The sequence below is a fragment of the Brassica rapa genome, chromosome A02, assembly GCF_000309985.2.
Source record: "Brassica rapa cultivar Chiifu-401-42 chromosome A02, CAAS_Brap_v3.01, whole genome shotgun sequence".
Classification (NCBI taxonomy): Eukaryota; Viridiplantae; Streptophyta; class Magnoliopsida; order Brassicales; family Brassicaceae; genus Brassica; species Brassica rapa.
This window is the reverse complement of record NC_024796.2, coordinates 165,140-182,196: the sequence shown is the minus strand read 5'-3', so window position 1 is coordinate 182,196 and position 17,057 is coordinate 165,140. Positions and strand designations below refer to the sequence as shown.

Genomic DNA, 17,057 nt, shown 5'->3' with positions numbered 1-17,057 from the left:
TTATAATGCAAACTCTCTCATTATAAGTTACCAAGTTTTGTATTTTGGTTTTCTGATTAATGTTTGTGAACTTATGAATGCAAACTTATGAAAATTTTACTTCAATACACATTTACGTAAAATTATGATCAATTTTTATTTGTCAATAAGTTACAGTGTGCTTTATGTTTTCATTTTTTATTTATAGATGAGATATTAATTTATTTCTCAAAAAGAAAAGGTACTATTAATTTGGAGACTCGCGTAGAAGAAAGAGACAGATGTGCATTGTTGATCGAGAGGGCTGATAAGCTTGGCAAGTCTCATCGTGGCAATCTTTTCACGCGCGTCAGAGAATTATTTAGATTTGTCTCTCTGCTTCCGTTAGTCTCTTTTTCCGGTGTGAACTAAGCGACCGAACTGCTTTCTACTTCAGCTTTGAAAATGACGCCACGCATATAAGAACTTATCGTGTTTTTAATTTGTAATATGTGTAAAAAGGAAAAGTAGAAAGGTATGTGTAAAATATTTTATACCATCTCTTCTTTTTCTTTTAACACTTCGAATTTGAATATGGAATCTTTCATACCTTATCAAATGAAATAGTTAGATGGTAAAGTGGTAAAGCTGTCGTTTTAAAGAAAAAAACTAAATTTGAGATTTCTTGAAAACATGTCAATTAGCATCATATCCTAAACAGGCAACAAATATACTATTTTGTTTCACCCTTTATACATGTATTATAACGACGAATACTTTTATTTTTAAAAAATAAAATTGATTTTTGAATTGGCCAAAGAATAGATCAAACATTAAGCTTGGTAACTAAAAAATAATATAATACTTTGAGGCTAATTGCTCTAAACCTCCAATGTTAGATATATATGCTTTTACAATAACAAAGTGAAATAGATATGTTTCGAATAAGCCTTTTGTGACTTTATAGTATTCATCTTTTGTAGATTCTAACTACTATTCGAAAACTTGATCCCGCCAGTTTTATATAAATGAAAAAGATTCGATATTGTTGCTCAATTCATTAAAATTATATATAATTGATCAACATAATTGTTGTATCGTGCAGTGCACAATGAGAATCAAGCTAGGGGATTGGATTAATTTTCTTAACATACTACCATTCTTGCTAACTATGTTTGTTATTTCTAAGACAAAATGCCTCTCGTATAAACGTCACGTTTGAATATGACATGAATCACTAACATCTTAGGAAAATAAAGAATTACTAACGTCTAACAAAAAGCTAAACAGTCATCTTATTTTAGTTAGCTGCTAACACTTAAACTTTTTAGTTTCTCAAACTATTCGGTTCGAAAACCAATACTTTAAAATGAAATAAAATTGACATTTGAATTTTCGTATCTCATCTCTTAGAAGTCAATCACATATGACACGCTAAAGCTTTAAATCAACAAGAACAAAACTCGACCTGTTCAAAACTCAACTACGTGACTGAAAAAAAATCTTCTATTGCATGACCTTTATTTTGAAATAACTGATAAGGTCATTATTAATTCCTGATCTTTACAAAAGTTTCAAAGATTATTTTCTTCCGTTGAGTTTGAAAAAAAAATAGATTCTTCTTCTCTATATCACTTTGGTTAGTTTTACTGATCTTTGGCACTTTCCCCTTTACATGTTACTACTAATTATTAACAAAAAAAGGACTATGAAATTGTGTATAAAGTTAAATATAATGGTGGAATCATTAGTTTAAGACATATATTATCCATTGTAGAACAACAAGAACATATTTATATATTTTAAAATTCACACAAAAAAAAAGAATAGAAATTCTTTAAAACTAGGAAAGATTAGTAAATATGTGAAGTGAACTAAATAATGAGAAATTGTTTGTTCCTCTTATAAACGTTTAGTGAACCGATTTTTTTTTTTAAATGTCAAGTTATTACAACATTTAACAAAAATATATATTTGCATAAACATATACTAGTTTGCTAGGATTTAGCTAGTTGGTGGGCCCTTTCACAAAGAACAAGTAATGGTTTGTCCTTCTTGTCATTATAAATATCAAGAAAGTCTTGCACATTCTCGAATCACAGCACACTCTTTCTACTACTCAACATTATCATACATACATCATCTCATACATCACCATGACCCAACGAGCCAACCCCAAGACTGGCTGCCTCACGGCGGTTGTCCGCCGTCTTTTATGTTCCGGCAGCCAACAAACCCACCCTTCCGACAACATTCTCGACTCTGACGAAACACTCCAGTTACTAAGCACTTACGAAGAAATCGAAGAGCCAAAGAAAGAGACAAAAACCGAAACCCAAACCCAAGAAGACGACGTCTCTCCTCCTCCTCCTCCCAATGTTGTAGCCAAACTCATGGGTCTAGATGACCCCGCACCGGGATCAAACCGGTTTAGATACTTTGACGATTCCGGTTCAGCTGTCGCACGCAGCAAATCGGTTAACTTCATGGACTATATCCTTAGAGTTAAAGAGGAGGAAGAAGAAGATGAGAAAGATGGTCATCTCACGTGCCGGAGAGTAAGAGCGTCGGTTTCCTTCCGGGAGATAGTCCCAACCTCGGCGAGATCAAGCTCGAACCAACAACAGAAGAAGCACGACTTCTTGCTGATGTATCTCGACAAGCTGGACGAGAAGAGGGAACTTGTCGGATCATCGTCTTCGTCAAGGTCTAAGAGGTTCGAGAAGGTATTAGAAGATTCCAAGAAGCCGCCATTGCCACCTCCGGAGAAGAAGAAGGAGAACGAGAAAGTGGCCAAGAAGTTTAAAGACGAGCGGAGGAAAGTAGCAAAGAAGAAGAAGAAGAGTGAGAACGGAAGTGATCATGTTAACGGAGCTAAGAAAGTTCGATGGTTTCTCTCTCCGTCCAAGAGTAAGTCCACCGAGAAGATGGCGCTTCTAGGAGGAGGAGGAGGTGAATGTAAGAACATCCCGGCGGATGAGTTTAGCGGAAAAGAGACAGAGTCTCCGGAAAATAAATCAAATGCGAGTCCGGTTTCGGTTCTTGATCGAGATCTTTATGATTATCTAATCCTTGATGATGACTACTACTTCTCAGGTGAGTCTATTACTATACCTTACTAATTATTTATGTACCTATTCCAAAGTCATTATTACATTTTTTTTTTGTTAAAATATTTGAACGTAGTTGCTGCCTCATTTGAATTTTGGAGAAAATGGTAATTTGATTTTAATAATTTTCTGATTTTAGATGAATGAGATGCTAAAAATTTAGTCAACATTATTTCATTTAAATTATTTACTTTATATATCGTATTTAATAGACATATTCAAAATTTCATCAATGTGATTAAATATAATTCCGATATTAATCTTTAATGTCAGACTAATATAATTCCGAATTTGAACAAGGACAGTTTCGGTTTAATGTTTGAACATCTTTCTTGGTTTTACTGTAAAAAGCTGCATAAATGAGACTTTGTTATTGGGAGAAAAAATAAATGTGACTTTGTCAAGATTTTACCCACCTTCAAGAATTTTTATGTTTTATCTTCCCCCAAAAAATGTATTAAAATCTTTACTTTAATTTGAAAAAAAAAACAGGAGATTCAGAAAGTGCATCGGAGTTGTCAACAAAGCAAGTAGAGACAACAGCAGCAAAATCTTCATGCTCTTCATCACCAGCAAGAACAAGGACAAATTCCAAGAAAGAAAACAACAATAACACCAACAGTGATTCTGAAGAGACAGAGTTTATCACAAAGCTAATGAATATGCTCTCAGATCTGTCTGAGGAAGACATGAAGTCTTCAACTTGGGTTTCTACTTCGTCAACTAAACCCGTTGACTACACTCAAGTCGAAGATTTTTGTGTTGAATTTGGTCAGGAGATTCTTGACCTTGTTATGGACCAGTTAGTTGATGAACTGTTGTATCTAGTTTGATTTTTACTTCCCAATCATCAAATTATGTCGTTCTATCATATCTCATAATCCAATCGTTAACCAAAGACTCACAACAGCCGTAATTATCACCATTCTGTAATTCCTGAAATTGTTATGACTTATGATGCATATAGTTTATGTTTTCCTCAGGATCTATATTCGACCTTAAAATGAGCTGCGACTGTTTAATTGGCGGAAACATAACTTAATGACGTAAATATTATATATTTTGAATTTAAGATAGAATGAAAACATTTAATACTTATGATTTGTAAATAATTTAAAATTAATTCTTTTTTTTATATAAATAGTGCAAACAAATGCACTTATCAAAAACATGGTGTGAATTAACTATTGCTAATCACACAATGACCAAATAGCACAAGTATAATCTTGATGACTCCTATTGTAAAGAATGAAATCAAATTTGATATGATGCGATATTAATGATAAATATGAAACAATTTTAAACAGATTACATGGTCCGAAAACAGCCATATATACTTTCTTCTGAAGTTTGCAGAGCCCCGTAGCTTCGAAATACGTACTGTCTGTCTCCTTTATGTCTATTTCACATGCAAATTATGGTCTCCTTCTAACGTTACTTCTTTGACGTTTTTTTGTATGTTTCTGCTTTCTTGTTTGGGGTTCACATGTTATTTTCCCACTCTAACTTATTTAAACTTCAAATTATAAATATTTGATCTAATCTACCAGAAAAAAAATATTTAGTAAAAATCAATTAAGAAAGCGCAAAAGCGATACATGAAAGTTTGTACGAGTGGATCTTTTAGTGCTTACTAATCCTAAGGTTCTACTTCTTCTATCCAACTGACACGGTTTTAACTATGTTGCGATCTGCTTGGTAGCTGTTTTTTTTTTCTAACATTTGGCAGCTGTCTCTTGCAACCGCAGAAAAGAAAGAAATCAAATCCATAACTCAAATAGCTGCTTATAGAAAATAGGATATATATTATATATATAATATATATATATATGATCACAAATAACGCGGTGAAGTGGGACAAATGTGAATTGAGAACGAAGACTTTTGTCTAGTTTAATTTTGTTTATCGAGTGATTAAAAATTATGGGGGGTTTTATAAGCAGACTAAAGTAGCAAAAAATACTAAACCAATTTGATTTTGAACACCTATAAGAAATTACCTGAGCAAACAAGAAATTTAATCCGATCGAATATGGTTGAGTTCAAGTAAAAAAGAACCATACCATGACATATATCATTTTGATTTGTCGTTCTCAATAACCAGTTACTCATACTATAAAGAAAACAAACATTAATTAGATATGATTTTAATGAGATTTAAGTAGCTAATTAAGGAACTAGCTATAATTAACCCATATGCTTAAACAAAATATAAAAAATTAGAAGCCTTGATGTTGATCATCATCTTGATCTCTGTTAAGCTGATTAAGCAAAACATCAATGAGAGTATCTCTCTTCTGAGCCCTAGCTTCCTCTCTCAGCCGTCTCTCATCCTCTCTCTCCATCCACCTCCTCTCCGCGGCGGCTCTCTCCTCCTCTAGCTCCGCCATTCTCCTCTGCCACTCTTTCTCTCTCTTCTCCTTCTCTCTCGCCTTCATCTCCCATGCATCTCTCCATTCTTTCTCCATCTTCACCGTTTGCCTCATAAAGTCCTCCAACATTTCTTTCAATGTACTACCCGCGGTTTCAGCTTTGCTAGTGCCTTTTCCTTTTTTCGCACGTTTTTTGGGATTAGTAAAAGTACTTGTAGTAATCACTTCTGTATCTTTCTTCTGTGTCTCGACGAAAGACAATAATTCCTTGTTGATGTCTTGATTTAGCTCCGCGACTTCTTCTACTTCTTCGTCAGATGAGAACTGATTATGTTTTCTCTTAGAAGAAGTTCTTGGTTCTGACCACAACATTCTTTGCATTCTTGCTGTGAAAATCGATTGGATCTCGTTGTAAAATGGGAATTGCTGCCTAATAGGTTCTGGCTCAGTCGTTTCACACACCTGTCCCATTTATATTCAATATGTAATATATGTCGTGCATATACTAGACTATATGTTGTTCATGCATGTAAATATGACACTATTATGCATGCTACTTTTGTTGCCTTGTACTTAACGTATAACGGTATCTACATGTATATATGTAGACGTATTCAATTATCATGTGACTAGTAAAACGTTTCTTAATACTTAAGGTCACGCATCCGTTATATATAACGGTAATTGTTTTTTTTTGTGGCATTTTATGAACACGAGATATTACTTAATTACTCACGAATTACCATGTGAAATATTAGTAGTGTAATAAACAAAAAAGGAGATATATAGTACTGGTATATAACGGATCAAATGTGAACATAATTAAGCCGTATCATGAAACTCAAAACTAATTAAACGCATTAAAGTCTAATATCTAACTTGTTTCCACTAATGGCAGGGTCTAAACAACCGAAGAGATTAGGTTAAACTATGTGTAATATAGTTCATCTATACATACACCACGCATAGACTAGTGGTTTCCAATATGCATACTCACCGGCCACCGCAGATGAAAGAATACGTACACATAATCATAATTTTTAGAAAGATATAGCATACTTCTAAAAATGATGCATATACTTGTACTCATGATCATAGAACAACATCAACAGGTGTATATATAGTTAATTTAGACTATATATATAGGGAATAATTAATAGATAAACAGTTGAAGGTAACCTTGTATCTAGAGACGAGGTTCTTCCACTTGCTCTTACACTGTTCCGCGCTCCGAGCAAAACCCTTGTCGGCCATTTTAGCGACGACGACTTCCCAAAGTAGCTTATTACGTTTGGTTTCCATGAAAGTCTGATCTAGCTCTTCTCTTATACCCAAAAGCTCCTTTGTCTCATCTATGCTCCACTGTGGGATTCTCTCACCTCCTCCACCGAGATCCATCGCAACCGTCGTGCTCTGCGGCGGTGGAGGGAGCTGTTGCTGTTGGATCAACTGATAAAGTTGATGGTCGTGATGGTGAAAAGGGTTACGTCGGTCCATTATTGGGATCGAAGTCTTGGTGACGTAAAGAAAGTAAGAGTTGTTTTAGGGTTACTTATAAATAAAGAGAGGTTTCTTTGGAAAAGAGGAGAAGACAGAGAGGATGAAGAAGAAGAGATATCTTAATTAATTTATGAGCTGGTGTGAAAAGAAGGTGTAATTGTCAAGGGAAGATTGAAGTATACTTTTTGTTTTGTTTTTCTCTAATTTTTATAAGATTTTTTTTTTAAAAAAATTGAATATACTAGAAGTTATATAATAATTTATCGGAATAAAATGTTACATATCTCTTTTCTTTTAAAGCCTATACTGCAAAGAAATCTGTACTCTGAGGTTAAGTTTACATATCTATATATTTTCTTCGCCAGAATTTATTGATTCTTAGGACATATAAAGTTTTATCTTTCAAACTGATGACCGGTTAGTGAAAAGGACACACTTCCGGGATTAGAAAAGAAAATAACACTAAAAGTTAAGATTTGATTTAAGTAGCTAACTAATTTTTTTTTTTAAACTCTTATCTTCCTGTCTTCTAGAGTTTTGAGGTACTTAAAGTGGCAAAACTCTACCAGATATAAATTCAAGCTTACAATAATAATTATATATATAGAAAAAAGAAGAAGGGTGATAATGTGGTCCATTGTTTCTGACGAACCGTGTTGATGAAAGTAAACAAATATTACATGAAATGCACTAGAGACGTCGCTCCCTCCCACCTGTCATCCCACGTTAAGACAAAGGGATGCAAAAATATCATAATGGATTTTATGTTATTGGTTACGCTTTCCCTATAAATGTTCCTACAACGACCGTAGTTATACAAACTTCATTCTAATTTTTGTTTTAAATGAAAGAGAAGCTGCATGATTAGTCTCTTGTTCGTTGGCTAAGATAACAACAATAGTTTTCTGTCAACATCTTCAGGTGAAAGTTGAAAATATCGTTTTTATACCAAAGAAATTTGCAGGAGGGAAATTAACGGGAGAGAGACGGTCAAGCATTGACGGTGAGAATAATGCAAGAGATTGAAATAATAACCTACCAAAAAGGAGGTGTTTCTCCTCACTCTAATTTCGCCGCCATGATTAATCATTTTTGACTTAATAAATCTATTGACAAATTTTCTGAAATTTTATTATTAATTATTTAGTCAGCTAGAGTAATGGTTTTAAAATCGATCTGAACAAGCCGATCAAATTGTTGACACTTGACGGAGAGAAGACAACATGTCTTGATCAGTAGTCATGAAAACATTTTTGCAATATCTTTTTTTATATCAGTCAGTGACTTAAAAATCAGCTTCAGCAGGGTTCTTCACGTCCAGAGTCAAGTTTTTGGGTTCGTTTCAACATTTTGGATGGTTACCCAACACAAACATGATAACATTCTTTTACAAAAAACTAAACTTAAGCAATCTCTCATCGTTGTCAAGTTTATTTATTTGTATTAGTCTTTGATTCAAGAAAAACATTACAATCGCTAATGATACAGTGACATCTTTAATTTAATTCTACAAAATTCATTTGAAATAAAATAAAATCTTTTAAAAAATGCTACCAATACATGGAGGAGAAAAGTTACACTCACTCTTCTTCTTCTTCTTCTTCTGCAGAAGATTCCTTTGACTTGTCAACTTCAGACCTCTCGTTTTCTGAGGTTGCTGTGTCCTCCTCCATCTTCTCATTATCGGGCTGTCTCTGGCCTGACACTTGAGAATCTGATGTCTGGGTATGGCTCGTTGGTGCTGGAGGAGGATCCGAGTCCGACACTTGGGTGGTCTGACTCACTTCAGACTGCCCCGCACCAATGGGACTGCTCTGAGACTGACTCGTCTCTGACCGGCCCGTAGCTATAGGACTGCTTTGAGAATGACTGGCAACCACCTGACTGGTTTCCTGATTATGATCTGTTTCAGAGTGACTCAGAGGTACAGAGACTTGCTGAGACGGGCTCGTTTGCTCTTGTGACTCGCTTGCTTGCTGCTTTCCCTGACACTCTTGTGTTTCACTCGCCTGCATCTGACTCTCTTGTGTTTCACTCGCTTGCACCTGACTCTCTTGTGTCCCACTCGCTTGCACCTGACTCTCTTGTGTCTCACTCGCTTGCACCTGACTCTCTTGTGTCTCACTAGCTTGTACCTGACTCTCTTGTGTTTCACTTGCTTGTACTTGACTCGTCTGTGTTCCCTGAGAATCAGGGACAAGTCCAAGAACAGCCAATGTAGATCTAACAAAAAAGAAAGAAAAAAGATTCATATCTCTCAAATGGATTTTCCAAATAGCTGAAGGGCTTTGTCTTAATTCAAATCCGTAGACGATTGAAAAAAAAAGAGAGAGAGAGAGGGAAAGGTAACCTCGGAAGTGAAGACTGAATATCTGGCTGGCTGGCATGCGCCGCCAGAGGAGCTCTTAAGGATGAGATTTTAGTCAATGCATTTCCCAGCTGAGTTGGAGGAAGCTGCACAAGAAAAATAAAAAAAATTCAATGATCAAAAATCCTTTTTCCTTCTTGCAATTGACAAATTAAGAAAAGCATAACGGAGTATTTTTATACATTACAGCTGAGATCTGAAAGACGCATACAAAGTAGAATAGGGAGGAGTTAAAAAGATTTTAATAAATCCGTACCTGTAGTAAGACCTTGTATGATTGAGGCTGTGTTGACTGTGCACATTTCAAGAATCCTACCCACAGTTTTGGATATTTCCATATCTGAAGCAGTAATGTGTACATATCAAATCATAAGATTGAACCAAGAACAGAGAGAGAGAGCATGACATTCCAAGAACATTACCGACCTGTTTGCTAACGAGACGAGAAAGGATCTCCAGGATAAAGTCGGACTAGTAGAACATTTAGTTGAAGAGATTATTATTTAAGTGAAAAATCAAATTGGGTTCCAAAAAGAGAGAAATGTTACGAGTTTGTTACCAGAGCTGGAAAAGCACCGATAGCTTGTAGAACTGTACGCATGAATAACATTGGCAGTGGAATTTGCTGGACCTGCACCCAGAAACTCGCCAATGAGCAAAAGATATCTCTAAGAAAAACAAACTGTGTCGGTAAGATGGAGACTGTTACTGTACCAGTTGGTTCAGAACGCTGGCTAAAACCTGTTGAGTGAATGTCTGCCTCTGTGCGAAACAGGTATTGCATGCATCTGTGATCTGTTAAGATAGTATTTGATTGAATAAGCAAACCTCCGGGTTTGTAAATTTTAGGAAAACAAGTGGCGGAGATCTCCTAAGCTGTTCATCTATTTGCTGCATGTTGTAAAGAAAATGGTCGAGGCATACCTGTTTAAGCGGTATTCCGTCTCTCGCTGGGTCAATGCTATGGATAGCAATTAAAACTTCTGATGGAGAAAGCACTGGACCAGACTGAGATGGTCCCTGAGAACCAAATTCCAGACTCAGAAGATCAAACTTACCTCAGACGCAAGAAGTACGCAATAGAAAGCTTAAATTAGATACCTGCAGGACACGAGAGAGTGCGACTTGGAATTTCTCCATAGGAAGATTGACCATATGAGGGAAAACACGTAGAACCTGTTAAAGAGAGAGAGAGAGAGAGAGAGACAAATTACAACGTCAGGAAAGCAGATTTACAACGTCAGAGAGAGACTAAGAAGAACCAATAGAAGGGGAAAAAGGTAGGAAAGCAGATTTACATCGTCTCTTGTCATGAACGGCAATATTGGGAAAATAATTTCTACATCCTGCAGTTCCATCAAAAATTCAAAACCCAAAGGATTAGAAAAAATGACGAATCACTAATAAGGAGTTTTCAATGTAACATTCCATTGTCCTCACCTTTATTCTTGTATCAAACAACTTTCTTATGGTATGTATCAACTCTGAAGAAGGCTTAGCCGCCTCAGTGAGGGTTTGAAGAACCTGTCATCAAGAAGAAACATTAAGAGAATATTAAAACTACTCACAGCTATTTGAAAAAGCCTTTTCACCTATTTGCAGGATAGAAGACAGAATTTAGAAGAAAGATGAAAACCTGCATTAGAAGGTTCTCACTTCCATTCGGTGGGTCTGCTATAATTTTAAGAAGCTCGGATGATGAGCCCATGGTACGAACTAGTATTGGGATTTGACGATGGATAGCCTACATACATAATCAGTGCGAATAAATAACAGAGAAAAATATAATACTAATTTCAGAAAAGCATGCTCCAGACCTACCTGCTTAACAGGATCTGATGCATCTTTGTAAATGCTGAACACATGGACAAAAAGGGCGTGCTTCTGAAAATTAAATAGTAAGCATAGGAATCAAAACCTTTAGCAAAATTAGCTGCAAGCTTAAAGGCTAGAATTGTCATCTAGTAGAAGAACGGTGCAAAAATCACAAGACCTTGGTACATAGTGCAAAATAGAGTGACAAGCAGCGTTGGGCTTCGGTTACTGAAGTTGCTTCTAAGGACGAATCCATGCCCTCACCACTCACCGGCTGAAAAAAAAGTTGCGATCAGATATTTCTTATCCAAAAAATAATTTGCTTTCATGCACGAACAAGTACCTTTACACAATCCTTGCTCAACGTTTCAGCACCTCCTCTCTCTGAAGAAATGCAACTCACTACGGAAAATAGCTTGTCCTTTGCAAATTCCTCAATCTGTTGTGTAATGAATGATAAAGAATAGAGCTTGTTTGCCACCTGTATAATACGATACCCCGCAATTATTAACGTGGCAACACATCAAACAGCCGAATAGTACATCTCATGGTTTTGGGGAAACATACCAGGCGGATTGCTTTCATGCGAATCTCTTCCAAGGGGTGAACAGCACTCTTTTATTCAACAATATAGAGGAAAAGGGAATAAAATTAAGTGAGAGCCATAAAGAAGAAGAACAACACACTTGGGAAAAAGGAGAAAGAACCAAAAACACAATGCATGTATAAAAAATCCACTGAAACCTGAATGATGAAAATGTTTGCCGCGCCAAAGAAAAAACGAATCAGTAAAGAGATGAGATAGAAGAAACCTGCAAAGCAATCTTCAGGCAGTCATTCCGGATTCCAGGTCTCGTTAAAATCAGACTCCAAACCGCACTGAGGCCTTGAGTAACACGGTCTCCGCTAGGTAAGTCCTTTTCAACCTTGTCACCACTTTCAGGACAGCAAAACGATTCCAACAACTTCAGAACTGATTTTGGCAGAAATGGAGAATCTCCGAGCAATTTACTTAACGATTTATCAGACGGTGGAAAAGAATCTCTAAGTGCTTCAGCCTAGAAAATAAAGAAATGTTTCTGAGAAATTTCCAAGTAAAAAGTCGATTAAGATTGTTAAAAAAAAGTGAATACTTACCACAGCCACCAAGAAACTTTCATATGCAGACGCAGCAGTAGTTGACGAGAAGAAATCTTGTTCTGCTTCTGCCTCCCCGTATAGCCTGTAGAGAACCCGCACAGTCAACTCATGTCCCTGACAACATAAGTGACAATGATCAGATAAAATGGCTTTTGAATCAAGTTGGGATGTCATTCATCATTTTCGACACTAAGATATAGCAGAGTCTAGCGAGGCTGAGAACACTCAAAATTTGAAAATCTCCCGGGATATAATCCGAGTGTCAGAATCGAAACCACCAAAATTGGGGCTTTCGATGCCACCAAAATACAATAAGCATGTATACAAATACACAGGATTCACCGATTCAATTGTTCACCATTACAGACAGGAAAACAAATTCTCACCTCATGACTCAAATAATCAGAGAGAATGTGTTCCTGTAACATTTTCCAAGGGTCCAACTCCGAAGGAAACTGCAAAAATGGTAAATGTGACGATCAATTACTATGAGACAAAATGTCATAAATGATCATCTTGCCAACATATTGGTAGCAACTAGGACGTATTTAACAGGTATAAAACAGGAAAGCATCATAAAAAGCAAACATCAAGTAGTAGTACTACAACTATTCACTTTCTATAAGAACATTAGAGTTGAGGCAAGTGAGGCAAGAATCATGCAGAGGCCGATAAGTCTAAATTTATGAAATCACACAAAAGAAATTTTCCTGCAGAGTAATAACTCATAAGCTAAACTAAGAGAGAGCTAGAAGAGAGTCATCTTCTCAGAACGCTTACAGGAGCAAAAAAGAGATGTGAAAAAGATAGTTTAGAAAATGACCTCAACTCCCAAGTGAGCAAGAAGAGAAAAGCGAAGTTGTGAGCCACCAGACATTGATACTTGTTTATATGCTTCAACAATGCGTAAAAACACCAGCTTCTGCAAACTGTCTTTCTCTTCATCAGAAAGGTTGACAACAGGTGCCGATATCTTAGGCAAGAGAAACTGAGGCGCAGAAGCAAGTGAAGTTGCCGTTGAGGAAACCAAGCTGTTAGAACCTATGCCAGTCGCCTTTGGACTAAACTCCTCAGACTTATCCACTGACACTGATGGAATCACAGCGAGAAGAAGTTCTCCACTGGCACTCGTATCTTGGTTCTTGCTGGCGGCCTCCACATTTTTCGAACCCAATACAGAAGTAACAGGGGCTTCTGATAACACATAACGTTGAGCAGAAGAATCTAGTCCAGGTATACCACTTTCTATATTCCCTCTGTAATCCACATTTGGTGGAAGCTCAATATTGCCCTCTTCATTTACTGAAGAGGCTGATAAGCCACTTGCAATAACTGCATCTACAGCCGGAAATATCGGCTGGTCCACATGATTCACACAGAGTTCTTCACCTTCCTGCCATTGGTGAGATTTAAATGTACAGTACAATCTTTAAAACTAGGAAGCAAAAAAAAGGAAGAAATGACGCAATAAAATATAACACATATAAATACTTCTAATTGAGTAAAGAGCACCCATACATTTTCCGTTTTCGGTGTGTGAGGATTTATCAGGGCAGCAACTGGTGGGAATGCAGTTGACAGTGAAAGAACACCAGCCACAAACGATGGTGGATATTTAATTTGTGCATCACTACCAACTATAGACATGTTCATCACCAGCTCATCGGTGCCATCAGCATAAGAGGAACCATTTAGTAGAATATTATGCATATTAGCCATCACAACATCGGCCAGCAGATCCGCAGAAATACTTGAAATAAGGATCTCTAGAGATCCAATTGCTTTTTCACCCTGGGCAACCAATGCTCCAAACATAGCAACCAGTTGCTGAACAGGTCCAGTATCACTTACTCCTCTGCTATTACTTGGTCCAGTTGAAGCAGAAGTAACCAGAGGTAGAGAGCCAACACTGTTACCATTTAATCCTTCAGTAGATTCTCCTGACACAGAAGGTGTTATTCTTGATCGTTTTCCAGTCAAAGCATCTCCATTTAGATCAATATTGTATTCCGATCCAGATCTTTTCCTACCAAAGTTACTTTCCGCAACAACAGAATTTGCACGGAGAGAATTCTCTTCCACTGATACCTGAAACTAATAAGGTTTGGATTTAAATGTCCGTATCTAAAATATATAACCAAAAAAATAAGACGCATGAACACATACAACCATCAACATCTAGATTCAGCTATAGATGGAAAGACGAACAAACTACCTTTGTATCCTCTACACAGTCTTTGTCTTGAATGCTTCCGTTAGTTGTGTAAAACAGATCTTCAGCTTTCTCTGCCTGACTGCCACCTTCTATCTCTTTCAGAGCACCGATCAACCGGTCTTTCCACTGGAACAAATTACAACATAGGGATCAAAACAATTGAAAACAAAAACAACTCCATGGAGAACAGTCTACCTCAACATATACAAGAATAGTTAAACCACTATTAACTGATTAGTAAGATATGATAGTAAGTAAGCCAGTCAGTAAAAAACACATGATCCAGACATCCAAACGCATTAGCTAACAATCTACAGATTTTATTTTGGGAAGATCAAATACAAAGCACTGGACAATGCTCGGGGTAAAGCAAATAATCAATCGTACACTAATGAACTAAATTCTTAGAAGTGAATTAAGCAAACAATACCGGTGCAGCAGCCGGATGTGTACATTCCAAGCAGGAGAGAAAAACAGTCTTGAGGGCAAGATTTGCTGCTGCTGCATGCACTCCTTTGAGAAAGCTTGGGGCATCCAAGCTCAGTAGAACAGGCAGAATTCGTCCACAATATGCAGGTCGTTTCTTTGCAACTGATGAAAGACTGTATAAGAAACAGAATCAAATAAAGAGGAACTCTTGAGCCATAAGACAAGTTTACATGCCATCCTAGATCTCCATATATACAACAATTCTATAATTGAAGATACCAGCAGATTACAAATGAAAGCAACTTAGTCCTCACTAGATTGGATGCTCTTTCAGACAATAAAATTCAAATCCGAATTTTTGATCCGGGTCCAGAGATAACCAAGATTTTATAGAAAAATGATCCAAAAGAGTCGATGAATTTTATAGAACATTTGACATGTGCCCTCTGCCGAGCTCCAAACTGACAGACTATTACCAAATGGAACTTGCAGAAATAGATGAACTCAAGAAAAAGCTTACCTATTGATAAGAAAAATAATGGTGGAGCTATTTAGAGATTTAGCAGCAGGGTGCCTGAGCTGATCAAGCAGTGAACCCAATTTCTGGCTGGCCTCAATGGACAAGTCTCCGATATTCAAAACAGGATGCCCCCCACGAAGAATAGATATATTAAAATCTGAAGGACAGGTTGTATAAGCAACTGGCTAACTAATAAGAAGAAGAAACTTCTAGTTTCAAGAATAGATCCATAAAGAAAAATACCTTGAGAGTCCAAAGACAGGCTAGGGTCAGGTGTATACAAAAGAATAAGCGCTTCCACAAATTTCATAGCGCATAACTTTACACCACTGTTTCCTTGCTAATATACAAGTCACAAGAGAAAAAGATGGAATCAGAAAAGATTAAAAAGAGAACATGGGGAGATTAGAGAAAGCATATAATTCCCACCTTGAAAGCCAAAGAGCATATTTCATCCTTGAGCTTAAGCATCCATGTCCAGGAAGATTGAAGAAGCTCATCCAGCTCACTAGAATGCAAACCCTAGAACCCAAAAAAAGAGAGCCAAGGGAAGTCAAATAAGAAGGGATTTAGATACCAAATGCAGGACGAAAGGGAGCAACCTGAAGTGCGAATTTATGGAGGGTGGAGCGGAAGAGAGCAGAAGCAGAAGCGATGACCTGCCTGACGACAGCGGGGGTGTCATCTTGGAGAGACTTAATGAAAAGGGGAACTATCTCAGGTAATAACTCCACATAGTTCAAACCAACCTCACCAAGAATCCTGCAGCATAAGAATCAATAAGTGAAGAAAGAAGCACGTGTTTGAGTATACTAGTGGCAATAGAGTCCTAATGAGAGGACCTTCTTATAATCACTCCCAACTAGAAGATATACCAATCATCATACGAATCCAATTGTGACAGTGTTAATCATATTACCAAAAAAAAAAGGTTTATCAATGTCACCATCGGGAAAAAGGAAGAGAAACGGAGCTTACTGGGCGACAAACTTGCGGGCAGCACCGAATTGATCAGAGAGAAGATCGAAAAGGAGAGGAAGAAGCTCTGCGGGGAAAACGGAGGCTTCTCCTTGCAAATTCCGACGCAAGTTGCGCAAGCGGTGGAGCTTCGGAGGCAAATCGGTGGCTGATTTGGCGGATCTCGCGAGACCTTGGAGCTTTTCTCTTGAATACGAATACGAATACGAAGAAGCAGCCATGATGGCTCCCACCATTATCGGCTCCAGCAATTATATTACTATGCCAAACGTGAAGGATCGATGCACATATCTCTCTCTCTCTCTCTTCCGTAGGGTTTAGAGAGACGACGACAAGGAGGATGGAGAAGAAGAAGATTCGCTCTTTTATTTCTGCTTCGACCAACTATTGTGAACTGCTTTCCCTGTTCTCGCGTCTTTCCAAAAAACACAGAGGACTTTATTCTAATATACCCCCCCCCCCCCTCTTCTACTAAATCATATTTTCCTTCTTCTTCTTTCTAATATACCCCCTAACCTCTCAAAATTTTCTAATATATCCCTCTCTTAAGAAATGAAAAGATAAATAATAATAAAATACTTAAGTGTAAGAAGGGAAAAAGAAAAAAGAAAAGGGGTAGTGAGGAAGACAAGGGGTAGTAAGAATAAAATGT

The 17,057-nt window shown here is 37.0% G+C and overlaps 3 protein-coding genes across 5 annotated transcripts; 1 reads left to right on the top strand and 2 right to left on the bottom strand.

Moving 5' to 3' along the window:
* The first annotated feature begins 1,895 nt into the window (after positions 1-1,895).
* Positions 1,896-4,045, top strand: LOC103850422. Its single transcript, XM_009127175.3, has 2 exons — positions 1,896-3,054; positions 3,561-4,045. Exons 1-2 carry the CDS (start codon positions 2,115-2,117, stop codon positions 3,899-3,901), a joined length of 1,281 nt encoding a protein of 426 aa, XP_009125423.1. The 5' UTR covers positions 1,896-2,114; the 3' UTR covers positions 3,902-4,045.
* A 423-nt stretch (positions 4,046-4,468) lies between these two features.
* On the bottom strand, positions 4,469-7,632 carry LOC103850420 (trihelix transcription factor GT-3a). The gene is made up of 2 exons (XM_009127174.2): positions 6,620-7,632; positions 4,469-5,902 (listed from the first exon to the last, which is right to left on the bottom strand). Exons 1-2 carry the CDS (start codon positions 6,935-6,937, stop codon positions 5,288-5,290), a joined length of 933 nt encoding a protein of 310 aa, XP_009125422.1. The 5' UTR covers positions 6,938-7,632; the 3' UTR covers positions 4,469-5,287.
* A 726-nt stretch (positions 7,633-8,358) lies between these two features.
* LOC103850419 (symplekin) lies at positions 8,359-16,845 on the bottom strand. 3 transcript variants are annotated; one of them, XM_009127171.3, is made up of 27 exons: positions 16,406-16,844; positions 16,030-16,189; positions 15,857-15,949; positions 15,671-15,767; positions 15,428-15,584; positions 14,909-15,080; positions 14,479-14,604; positions 13,782-14,357; positions 13,087-13,656; positions 12,650-12,718; positions 12,261-12,377; positions 11,936-12,181; positions 11,691-11,738; positions 11,467-11,604; positions 11,302-11,397; positions 11,130-11,192; positions 10,945-11,052; positions 10,749-10,832; positions 10,607-10,654; positions 10,410-10,484; positions 10,233-10,328; positions 10,023-10,103; positions 9,868-9,939; positions 9,735-9,779; positions 9,565-9,648; positions 9,291-9,394; positions 8,359-9,163 (listed from the first exon to the last, which is right to left on the bottom strand). In XM_009127171.3, exons 1-27 carry the CDS (start codon positions 16,639-16,641, stop codon positions 8,521-8,523), a joined length of 4,404 nt encoding a protein of 1,467 aa, XP_009125419.2. In that variant the 5' UTR covers positions 16,642-16,844; the 3' UTR covers positions 8,359-8,520. The 3 variants fall into 3 exon arrangements, with proteins under 3 accessions (XP_009125419.2, XP_009125420.2, XP_009125421.2); XM_009127172.3 differs by having other exon boundaries at positions 13,782-14,351; XM_009127173.3 differs by lacking the exon at positions 9,735-9,779 and having other exon boundaries at positions 16,406-16,845.
* Between the last annotated feature and the right edge of the window lie 212 nt (positions 16,846-17,057).

Coding starts and splice junctions, on each gene's coding strand:
- LOC103850422 (XM_009127175.3), top strand. CDS start 2,115: ATGACCCAACGAGCCAACCCCAAGACTGGCTGCCTCACGGCGGTTGTC. Junction 3,055..3,560: donor TGATGACTACTACTTCTCAG/GTGAGTCTATTA, acceptor AAAAAAAAACAG/GAGATTCAGAAAGTGCATCG.
- LOC103850420 (XM_009127174.2), bottom strand. CDS start 6,937: ATGGACCGACGTAACCCTTTTCACCATCACGACCATCAACTTTATCAG. Junction 5,903..6,619: donor ACCTCGTCTCTAGATACAAG/GTTACCTTCAAC, acceptor TAAATGGGACAG/GTGTGTGAAACGACTGAGCC.
- LOC103850419 (XM_009127171.3), bottom strand. CDS start 16,641: ATGGTGGGAGCCATCATGGCTGCTTCTTCGTATTCGTATTCGTATTCA. Junction 14,358..14,478: donor ACTGTGTAGAGGATACAAAG/GTAGTTTGTTCG, acceptor AAACCTTATTAG/TTTCAGGTATCAGTGGAAGA. Junction 10,485..10,606: donor CGTTCATGACAAGAGACGAT/GTAAATCTGCTT, acceptor TCTCTTTAACAG/GTTCTACGTGTTTTCCCTCA.